The following is an 11,765-nucleotide window of genomic DNA, read 5'->3' as shown; positions in this document are numbered from 1 at the left end:
CAATATATATCTGCCTGCTTCTGCTCCCCGAGTGCTGTGATTAAAGGCGTGTGCCACTACTGCCCGGCTTTCTTAAAGATTTATTTATTTATTATGTAGTGTCCACTTTTATGTATACCTGCATGCCAGAAGAGGGCACCAGATTTCATTATAGATGGTTATGAGCCACGATGTGGTTGCAAGAAATTGAACTCAGGATCTTTGGAAGAGCAGCCAGTGATCTTATGTATGGTTTTTTTTTTTTTTTTTTTTTTTTTTTTAAGTTTTTCAAGACAGGATTTCTCTGTAGTTTTGGTGCCTGTCCTGGATCTTGCTCTGTAGACCAGGCTGGCCTCTAACTCACAGAGATTAAAGGCATGTGCCACCACTGCCTGGCTGAGAGGGTGATTATTACGCTATTGTAGAAACACAATCTGTATATGATGACCACACCCTGGCTTTATGCCATGCAGCAGCCTTGAATGCTTAGGACAGGATTAAGTAGGAAAGAAAACTGAGTGATTTACTAAAGTGATACAGGGCCCAAAAGAAGCCTTCACTGATTTTTTACAAAGATTGACTTCAGCAGTAAATACAATGATACCCAATTCAGCAGGTAGACAGATAATGAATGAATTTCTGGCTTTCAAAAATGCTAATGCACAATGCAAAAGGGTAACTTGGCTGTTAAAGGCAAGAGCAGCACCCTTAGAGGAATGGATCCAAGATATAATCAATATTGAATCTTATAAACATGATGAGGCTTGGATAGGAGAGGTGATTTCCAGAGGTTTGAAGAAAAATTGAAATGTCAAGTGTTTCAATTGCGGTAAACAAGGTCACCTAAAAAGAGACTAAGCAGGGTGTTCCCAGAAACAATGTTTTTTCTAGTAGTCCCAACAGAACACCCCTCCCTTCTGGATTATGCAGAAGGCTTGGCAAAGGCAGGCATTGGACTAATGAATGTAGATCAACAAGGGACAGACATGCCTTAAGGGGCCTCTCACAGGCCCCAATGTCAAATTCAGTTCAGTTGTTTTCTGTTATCGTGGAGGAAACTCCTTCTCAGAGCAATTAAAGAACCTAATGCCTCTTGTAAGAAACCATACTGCTCTGGATGATAGAACAGCTATAGAAGAGAGAACAAAAAATTCAGGAGAGCCGGGCGTTGGTGGCGCACGCCTTTAATCCCAGCACTCGGGAGGCAGAGCCAGGTGGATCGCTGTGAGTTCGAGGCCAGCCTGGGCTACCAAGTGAGCTCCAGGAAAGGCGCAAAGCTACACAGAGAAACCCTGTCTCGAAAAAAAAAAAAAAAAAAATTCAGGAGAAACCACAAAGTGAGTATTTTGGTAAACTTCTATAATGAACAAAGACCAAAATTAAAAATACAAATAAATGATGTCATCATTGAAGATCTTGTAGACACAGGTGCGGATCTAACAATTGCACCTGAATCTTGGCATCCAAATTAGCCCCTTCAGGATGTAAATGTTCACCTTTTAGGGATTGGAACTTTATCTCATGTAAAATAGAGCACAAGATGCGTCGAACATATAGGGCCAGAAAGACAGAGAGGAAGTGACAAGGTGGGGCGGAGACAGGAGCTTGGCCCTTTTGGTCTGAGGATTCATTTCTCAGTGGCTGGTTGCACTGTTTCTCTGATTTTTCAGCTCCTGATATCTGACTCTAGGTTTTTATTATTAAGACCAATTAGAATTCGTGTTACAGTGCAGACTTCATGTCCACATACCTTGTGTAGCCACACCCATCTTTGTGTGTGTGAGGACTTCTCCCAGCCTGTTCTGAGCTGTTCAGGTGATACCCTGCATGCATTGTTTGGACAATTTACAGATCTTTCAGGTCAGTTTCGCCATGATGGCTGCAGATGATTGTGGGGTGCAGTATTACAGAGAATTTCTAACTTCCTATGCATGCTGGTATCCCCAAATTCTGTCTCCCAGGCACCCTCTTTCTGCTGTTAGTTAAAAGGTTTAGATTTTGGCCTCCCTGTACCCTACAACTGGTTCAGCTCGAAGCCATAATAGAAAGAATTGGGCAATGGGAAACATTATTGGACCCACCAGCCAGCTAGTGTACCCGTTACTCCCTTGAGCAGGTCTCATGTAGCCCAGACTGGCTTCAAACTTGCTATGGAGTCAAGGATGACCTTGGATTTCTGATTCTCCTGCCTTTACCATCTGAGGGCTAGAATTACAGGATTATCCCATCTATGTATGAAGTTCTGGGGATCGAATCCAGACTTGTACGTGCAAGGTAAACATTTTACCAACCAACCCTCCCAGTTTCTTGCCAAGGTCCTTCTAAGTCCTCAGTGTCCCCAATGCCACTACTTGCCAGCACTGTGGGCTTCCACTGTCACCTGTGCGGGAGCGCTTTCTCAAGATGCTGTCCATGTGTAAGGGTTTCTAGTACTTACACTCATTGCCCAAGTTTGGGCTGCCTCAAGTGTAGGTTAGGCCACTGTTGTCACCTGTAAGTTCTCCTGGATTTGATCACGCATCCCCAACCTACACTTTCCATATATTCAGCCTTGGGACAGCAGCTGGGAAATCAGTGTTACCACCCAGGAATCTCAGCACCTGTATATCTTTTTGGTAAACATTTTGTTTTGCCATCTCTTGTTGTTTTCAGTGATCTTGATCCTTAGGTCAAAGGGCAAGCATGGGGGCGGGTTACACACCAACAACCACAACTTAAACTCTAACGTAACAAAACTCCAACACTGGATACCACCCAGCCGCCTGTACAGCTGCAGCTATCACGCCCTGTGCTCTCACCCCTGATGAAGCCTGAGCTGCTGCCCATCTGTGTTCCCCAGCACATGCTAAGAAGATAGATGTATCTGCTTATCAAAAGACAACGATACTCTGCATTCAATTAAAATTAATAAAAATATTTTATTGAATTTCAGGAACTTGGTACTTTTTAAAAATTCCAAATCTTTGCACACAGATCACCACTCTGCTTACTCTAGTAACAGCAGATGCCTGGACTTCACGATTGTCACTTCTCTCCTTGTGTCACATAGCGTAGAAAACCCAAGTCCTGACACTCCCCAACCCCTTCTGAACTACTCCAGCTACTCTGTGACCAGCCCCCCCCCAAGCCGAGGACAAGGAAGTGAGGTGGGCTATTTATGGAGACCTGCTGCTGTCTGTGAACACGTTCTGCAGTGTGGAGAATTCATCTATACAAAGTATGCCACACACTTTCTGGAATGCACTGTACCCAGGACACAGGTAAGTTTCCCTTTGTGTTCTGTGTGGTTCAAGCCAAAGCTACTGAAGTTATCTAGTCCCTGAGGGAGCTCAGACGTTTGGTAAAGGTCAAAGAGAGACTCCTTAAGCATTCAACACTGAGGTGCCACAGTGGACCTGGGAACTGCGGCAAGCTACTTGTGGTATCAGGGTCTTAAGTCCCCACATCAGACATCTGTTGGGGGGTAAAGCACATGAGCCCAGCCCTGGTGTGTGGAGGGGGCTTCTGGGAACTCAGATGAACATAAACTAAAGCAGTGCCTTCAACACTGGGAAGAAAACCTGGGTTCAGTACTCTGTTAATCTACAGCTTAGCTTCTGCCCTCTCCTTGACAGCTTTACATTCCTATACCAGAGCAGCAGCATGGCCGATACAGCAGCAAGGGTTAAAGATGAGTGCGTGCCTGGGGCTGTATAGAACACTTCACTCACTTGAGACTGAGAATGTGGCTTAAAGAAAGAAAAAAATCCTCCTTCCATCTTCAAAATTTTTCTATGATCCCCCCAAAGAAACCCCTGCAGACTCCTAAGGTCTGTTTGGAGCTCAGAGGTAACGAGTCTGCAGACTTCACTCACATAGGGAACATCTACCCAAGTCCTGGTCAAGCATGCTACACATAGATGTCTCCAGACACACAGTATGTTTTCAGTTGGTGGTGCCTGAGCCCACCTCACTAGGGTGGCCTCCTGCTAGAGCACCACATTAACTGAGGCCCATTGTCTGGACCCACATGCTGGGCACAATACACCCCAAAGTACTTTGCAAACTGCAAACCTTTAAGAAATACATATTCCAAGGTTACCTGCAAAATGGTAGAGGAGGCAGACTGCTGCTTGGAGGGGCTCCAGTCCCCCAGGCTGCAGTCCAAAGGCAGACTGCTGTGGGAACAACATGTTCTCACTCACATGCTCACTCACATGATGTCTCACCTTTATTGTTTAAGTGGATGAGTTATATAAATCCAGCTTGTTAACTCCATTAACGTCAACACGTATCATCTGCAGTAACATTGTGACGGCTCCATACTATGGGTGAAGCAATACTTAGAACAGACTTATCATATTTGGTCTTTATGTAAATAATGTTTTAAATTGCCTAAATATACCATTCTGAGCCATTTCATTCTACCAGGAAAATACAGGGTTCCCCCCCTCTTAAAAAAAATTAAATACCAAAATAACTACATTTAAATAAATAACGTTATGATGATATTAAAAAAAAAAAAAAACCTCACAATGAGACTAACACCCTCTGCCTGCTGCTCAGCTCTAAGTCCAGAATGCTCTGGAAAGATGAGCGGTGATCCTGAGTGTGGGCTAGGTTGCTGGCCTCCCACCTTTCCTCACCCTTCCCTCTTAAATTTTACTTATATGACATAAGTCAGACTTAGTGTGGTACTTCATTCTGAAAAGCCAGAGAAACCTCTTAAGAATCAGAAATTGGCCTGGATGCTTGATACTTGGCCACTGGGTCTTCCTTCTAAGACCCTCAAGTTAACTGGCAACATCTCTCCAACAGCTCATGCCGTGAGTGTGCCATGCAGATAACCAGTCAGATGCCAGAAGCGAGAGCTGACCCCTAAGACTCCCCAGGTTCTGGGAGAGATCTATGACCTCAGTCTAAAAAGGTGTGAAAAAAGCCTGGATCTGTTTCCCAAGGGAGGGAGGGAGGGGTCTGTTGCTTTAAGCATACACAATATGTAGGAGACTCATTTTACTAGAGTGGGAAATTACGCCAGAGACAAAGTCAACATAAAGAAATAGACGACAAAACCCACAAGAGCAGGTACGTGCAGCCCAGAGGCTAGAAGGCTCCCGGGGTCCCGTGCCCCATGCCCCCTGGCCTCATGGGTCCATGCAGCCTCAGTTCACCCACCCTCTACACTGGCACAGGGTAGGTCCAATTCATCAGGTAACTGCTCTGAACGGAAATGGGCAAGTAGGTATCCTAAGGGAGTGCCACCCAAACACAGGCAGGACAGACTAGAGCAAACCATCCCATGGGCTGAAAACAAACCACAGAAACAAACAGAATGACGTTCTTTCCCCCAAATGAATCTCAAATTTCCAGAGTAGAAATGGAGTGATATGAAATGTCAAAGACCCCATTATTTAGTAAAGAAAGGACATCTCCAAGTATTCTAATTCCACATGTAGACAACAAAATACTGTCTTGTCTCTCAGCCGCAGTCATCAGGTCCTATGAGGGCAGCCGATGGCTGTGGCTCTGTCCCCTAAAGGAAAGTCAGAGAGATCCACATGCAGCATGTGCTGCATCCACACAAGAGACTCAGTCCTTCATGACCTGGAGTTCTTGCTTGTAGTAAAAGCTGAGCCCACAGATGACAGCCCAGCGAGTGCTCTGTAGGAGACACCACCTCTGGAACCAGGGTTGCTGTTGTGGGTCTGTTCAAGTGTAACTTGTCTTTAAATTAAGGAGTTTTAAGGCCACCTGGGTTCATGTTTTCAGTGCTAAGAGGTGAAGTCCAACCGCAGGGCCCTTTACCCACTGAGGATGCGCTCCCTGCTTCAGTAAGAGGCAGCATCTCCTTTTGGCACCACAAAGTTGATGTCTGAAGAAAAGGTCTCCCAGCAGCTAGTTCTGGATCCCCTTTTCTCGCATAGCTGCTGGTGGTGCATCCACACTCAGGGCAATGACAATGCTCTCACCATCTTCTGCTTTAATTCGCTTGAGCTCTGGCTGTTCTGCCTGGTCACCATTCTGGCGCTTTGTGGGCAGGGATGCCGATGCTGATGCATGGGTTGCCAACATATGGAGAGGACTCGCCACTGCTGAAGAGAAACAGTGAATCAGAACCCCGTGCTATTGCATAAAACCTTGACCACAAAGCCCACCCTAGCACTCCAAATCTACTGAACCTTTCATAGAATCCCAGGGATGGTTCTGTAGGGCCAAAGGCAGAGGATCCTAAACAGAGGGAATCAGGAAAGCAGCAGCAGTCAAAGCCTGGCTAGTGGGTATTTCCATCAACAGGATAAATTTTGTAGCTTCTAAAGATGCATAAGATACTTGAGCTCAGTGTTGTCAAGACAAGGTGGCTTCTGTTCACCTGGAGAACAGAAAGCTATTTCCTACCAAGGAAGAAATGAGGCTATTCTGGTTTCAAAGACAGCCATATTTCACCTGTTCAACCCATTACCTAAAAGCATTTGTCTATAAAGTAGACACGCTTACACTAGCAAGTTAACTTCGAACTTGCCATTAAATCTGAGAACTTGACTTAGAACATACATGGTGGAAGGAGAAAACTGACCCCCACAGTTGCCCTCTGGCCTTCATGTGTACCCGCCCTCTCCCTGAGTGCAATAAATGTCTTTTGGGGAGAACACATCCATGAGATACCCACAGGCCCTCCATTCCCCTCTTTTTTTTTTCCCAGTCTCACTACATAGCTTTGGCTGGCCTGGAACTCCATCTCCCTCTGCCCCAGTGCAACAGCAACCCAGCCCTGACTGTTTTAAAGGCTAAACTTCCAGCTGAGTCAGGCAATGCCAACTTGTCTGAGTGAGCCACAGTACCTACATGTCATCAGAATGATCCCAAGGAGTTCTATTGAAGCAACTGTTTACATGAGATAAATACTGAGCAAAGTACCTGCCAACCTAGATGAGTCTCACGACATTAACAAGACTGAGGATTCTCATTGAGAGAAGAGCTCTGTTCTACATTTAGCCTTCACACTGCAGCAATCCTCTTTTCTGTCTGGAAGGTCTGACTTAACTGGCCTCACACCTAAATGAGTAGACTCCTTAAAGTTGATTTTTCTCAAGTTGTGATCCTCCTGCCTTAGCCTCATGAATATCTTATCAGCATGTGCCACCACAACCTGCGAGGTCTCTTTTCTCATACATGCATATACTCGTGTACATTAGTCCTGCTGGTTGTTTCTCTAAATAGCTCCAATGTGCCAATGGGAGGTTGCCACTGTTCTTTCAAGCTTAAGCTCTCCTTGTCACAGGTGGTGGCATTCCCGAGACATGTAAGTCATCAAGTCACCAGGGAACAAGAAGGAAGCTACACCAAGAGCACACTGGCTGCCTAACTTCAGACTAGCTCACTGCCTATGGAGGGACAGAACACTGTCCTCCAGCCCAGGTACAGACAAAGCCCCTTTGAGTTGCCAGACACTTTAGAGCAGAGCCTCATAGCTCAACAGGCACCAGTTAAATAGGATCACAGCATGAACACTGCTGTAAAGGAAGTGAAGACCCTGCTCCTGTCCTACACACACAGCCTGCTGGTTATTAGGAACTCAGAGTCTTGTGCGTGCTAGACAAGCTCCGTCATATTCCTACCCCACTGTACATGCAGCATGAACTGCCATGAGCACTTGGGAAAACATGTTAAAGTCTGCGAAGGGCATATCCAACTCTAAGTGGCAGTCATGTCATCAAGCTGCTATGGAGAAGGCACTAGCCACCCTTCTCAGTTCTTCCTGATGTGTTGGTGCTTAGCTTGGCCAGCTGCCTAATCACCCCTAAATCATGTAGGACATAAGTGCTGAGGGCCTGGGTACGTGGCCTAGGCATCCTCAAGCCCAGGCTATCTCTAGCTTGTCTTGGAACTCAAATCTTGACTTCACAGCCTCAAGTCAGAGGTGTTCTTCCTCAGCTCCAGCCTGTGTACTTATACAAACAGCTCCCACACAGGTTCTGCCCTGCCCACTTCCTGAACTGTGAGGAAAAAGACATGAATCCAACATGAGCAGGAGAGCCTCCCGACCCAAGCTAAGACTATGAACTGGGAGCACTGCAAAGAGAAAGAGCTGCTGTGCTGGTCCTCACTGGACTCCCACCTCCTCCAAGGGTTTGTAGACAGACAAGACCACAGAGGTTTAACTGGAAAAAGATGTATACCCTCAAATACATGTATCTGGGAAGTATAGGTGGAACATCAACACAGGATACAATGTCACTGCTGTGACTTCAGGTTATCGCCACTGTAACAGCACAAGGCAGGACTTTGGCATGAAGACTTCTCCAGGTAGATCAGAGACATTATGAGGGACTGCATGCATTATAAAATAACCTGGCTGGGCAGTGGTGGTGCACTCCTTTCATCCCGGCATTTGGAAGAGGCAGGCAGATCTCTGAGTTCAAGGTCATTCCAGTCTACAGAGTACCAGGATAGTCAGGGCTACAGAGAAAACCTGTCTCAAGAAACCAAATGAACAAACAACAACAACAAAAAAAAAAAAAAAAAAAAAAAAAAAACAACTGCAACCCTGCCTTCTGCCACGTATCTTCAACAGTAGGCAGAGTCTTGACATTAAACAGGCCAACAACCCTAAGAGCCAGTAATTTTGTGTGCATTATAAATTCTCTAGTGTCCCACAATCCTGAGTGAACTAAGGGCCAATCACAATCAGCCTGTTTAAGAACACTTGCTGCCCTTCCAGAGGATCCAAGTCTAGTTCCCAACATCACTCAGGTCAGGTGGCTCATAACCAACTCTAACTCCAGTTTCAGGGGTAAATCTTTAAAAACAAAAAACAAAGTGCTCCATCAGGCAGGTTTAAAGAGGATGCTTGGTTCTACCACTGGTTTCCATCTGTTTATTCGTGTGTGTGTGTGTGTGTGTGTGTGTGTGTGTGTGTGTGTGTGTGTGTGTGTGTGTACACCACAGTTCTCCTTCCCTGGAAATTTTCCATGGATGAGAACAATGGGCACCAAGAGCAGCATTCTCTACTTCCAGTTTCTTCAATCTCTCAAAATTCAGAAGTCAAACATCTCAACAGTGAGAACACTGCTACACAGCAAAGCCTCAAAAAAATTTGAGGATGCTTAAGTAGTGGCATTCCTGTACTAACATACAGCTTCTTATATCTGGGTCACAACACTGAACACGGAGGTGCCCCCCTTACAAACTGGCCAACAACAGACAGTTTCTGAATAGGCAATGACCCCTCCCAAAAAACCCACAAACACATAATGAATCTAAGTGTCAGAGCCCGAGTTCTAAACAAGCACTGGCACTGCTCATGCCACTATGCCACGCAATGTCACACTATGCCACGCAATGCCACACTATGCCACGCAATGCCACCAAAGGCTTCAGGAAACACCTTGGCTCAGACTCCTGAATCTTTGTTATGAAATGCAATGTGTAATGTATATACAAAGTTTCCTACTACCATAGTAACATGGAGGTTTAATTATGGGAAAAAGAAGAGTATTTCCCTACCAGTATTCCCCAGCATTTAAATACCAAATTAGCATATTTTGCATTGCACTGTTAAAATGTTCAAACACTGCTTGAATTGCTAACAATTTTCATTTAAAAAAAATCATTCAATAAAATTTGTATTGGGAGCCAGGCGGTGGTGGCGCACGCCTTTAATCCCAGTACTCAGCAGGCAGAGCCAGGCGGATCTCTGTGAGTTCGAGGCCAGCCTGGGCTACCAAGTGAGTTCCAGGAAAGGCGCAAAGCTACACAGAGAAACCCTGTCTCGAAAAAGCAAAAAAAAAAAAAAGTATTGGGATTAGAACAGAGTATCCAACAACTAATGACCTTACATATTCTATTTTGTACTATGTATGAGATATTGTCTCCTCAGCATTGGTGACTATACATACAGTCTTTATAGTTAGACTATAAAGCAGGTAAAAGCACCTGCTGCTTGACCACTAGAATTCAATTCTAAAAACCTACACAAATGTGGAAAAAAAGAACAGACCCACAAAGTTGTCCTGACCTCCACATGTGTGCTATGTATGGCACATGTACCCTACCATACAGTTTTATAATTTTTTTTTTTTGGTTTTTTGAAACAGGGTTTCTCTGTGTAGTTTTGGTGGCTGTCCTGGATCTCACTCTGTAGACCAGGCTGGCCTTGAACTCACAGAGATTCTCCTGGCTCTGCCTCCTGAGTGCTGGGATTAAAGGTGTGCACCACTGCTGCCTGGTGTTTTCTAACTTTTTTATAAGATTTTTATTTATGTGCATGTTTGTGAATCTCTATGTGTATGTGCAAACTTGTCAATGTGGGTACCTGGAGAAGCCAGAGGACACTGTCAGATCCAGTGGAGCTGGAGTTATAGGTGTTTGCTGAACTCATAACCTCTAGAAGAATAGTAAGTACTCTTAATCACTTAATTTCTCTAGCCCCAATTTTTTTAACGAACTTATCAATGCTGAACAATGTGAAGCTACTGTAAGTCCTACAGTATCAAATATGAAGGCAAGATTAAATTCTCTAACAAGTAACTAAGCACACGTTTGTCTTGTAGGCCACTGTAAGCTAGCTGGGCAGGTAAAGGTGCTTGCTGCTCCCATGAGACAACCTAAGGTTGATCCCTGACCCACATAAAAGAACCAACTCAACAAAGTTGTCCTCGGACCTTCACATACAACACACACAGTTTATATTCCCACTGGGCACCAGAGTTTATCTCTTTCTGCTTGCTAACAGTAGACACAATGTGACCAGCTGCCTCAAGCTCCATGATAGACTATATTCTTAAACTCTGAGCCCAAACAAACCCTTGTTACATTAAATTAAATTGTTAGGTATTTGTCCCAGAGACAAAGAGACACCTATTGGCAAATCTATATATTTCTATATATCTAGGATGTTGTAAAAATTTCTGGGGAGAGATTGCAAAAATATCTCAGTGATTAAGAACACTGGCTGCTCTTACAGAGAAACCATGTTCAGTTCCCAACAGCCACAAGGCAGCTGACAACTGTCTGCAACTCTAGTTCCGGGGGTGTCTGACACCTTCTGGCCTCTGTGGGCACTGAATGCATGCATTACACAGACGTACACACAGGCACAGCACCCATGCACACACAATATAAATAAGTAAATGAATAAAAGAAAATAAAAAATATTTCCAGGGACAAAGGGGCTGTAGTTACTCTAATGTGAGCCCCCATGGCCAACTCCCACAGCATCACTTGCACTTCCCATGGCTTCAAAACTCAAACATTTCTAAGACAAAAATGCGAAGTCAAATCAGAACCAAACATGGGATGATTCTGTCCATGAGTTAAGAACCTCTGCTCCCAGTTGAAACATCTAGAGAGCCAGTAAGAGACACGAACAAATGCGTCTTACCGTTGTTCACCTGGCTGTGCACTGCTGTAGGCATTGGTACCACATGAGTTCCATTCTGCGTTACAGTTTTTATTGGAAGCTGGTGTTGACCTAAAGGCGCCTGTTGTACTATGGTCACTGTCTGAACAGGGGTACCCTGGGATGTCTGGATGATTCGGCTAGCAGCGCCTAGTGTGGCTGGGCTAATTGCAGGGACAGGTTCTACTTTCACTGAAATCAAAAGAAAAGGAAAAGAGATGATATACTGTTGCAAAGCCAAGATTTCAGCAGTTTAAAAACAAGTCATGATGGCACAAGCCTAATTCCAACATGGGTATCACAGGACTGCCACCCCAGCTACTGTCAAGGATAAGACAAGAAGATTGCAAGTTAAGGCCAGTCTGGGTACTGGCCTACAAAGTAAGTTCAAGACTAGTCGGGGCAACTT

The 11,765-nt window shown here is 44.8% G+C and overlaps 1 protein-coding gene across 3 annotated transcripts in view; it reads right to left on the bottom strand.

The window, feature by feature from the left end:
• Positions 1-2,872: 2,872 nt before the first annotated feature.
• Positions 2,873-11,765, bottom strand: part of Foxk2 (forkhead box K2) — a 48,212-nt gene continuing 39,319 nt past the window's right edge. For 2 of the 3 annotated variants that reach the window (XM_028884964.2, XM_037201396.1), the window contains exons 8-9: positions 11,339-11,548; positions 2,873-6,050 (exon numbers count right to left, since the gene is read on the bottom strand). In XM_028884964.2, coding sequence (XP_028740797.1) covers positions 5,854-6,050; positions 11,339-11,548 — 407 coding nt within the window. In that variant the 3' untranslated portion in view covers positions 2,873-5,853. The remainder of the gene's footprint in view (positions 6,051-11,338; positions 11,549-11,765) is intronic. The other variant, XM_028884965.2, reaches the window with a different exon arrangement.

Source organism: Peromyscus leucopus, chromosome 8b (assembly GCF_004664715.2).
Source record: "Peromyscus leucopus breed LL Stock chromosome 8b, UCI_PerLeu_2.1, whole genome shotgun sequence".
Taxonomy (NCBI): Eukaryota; Metazoa; Chordata; class Mammalia; order Rodentia; family Cricetidae; genus Peromyscus; species Peromyscus leucopus.
Note: the sequence above shows the minus strand (reverse complement) of the source record. Positions and strands in the feature narration are given on the sequence as shown.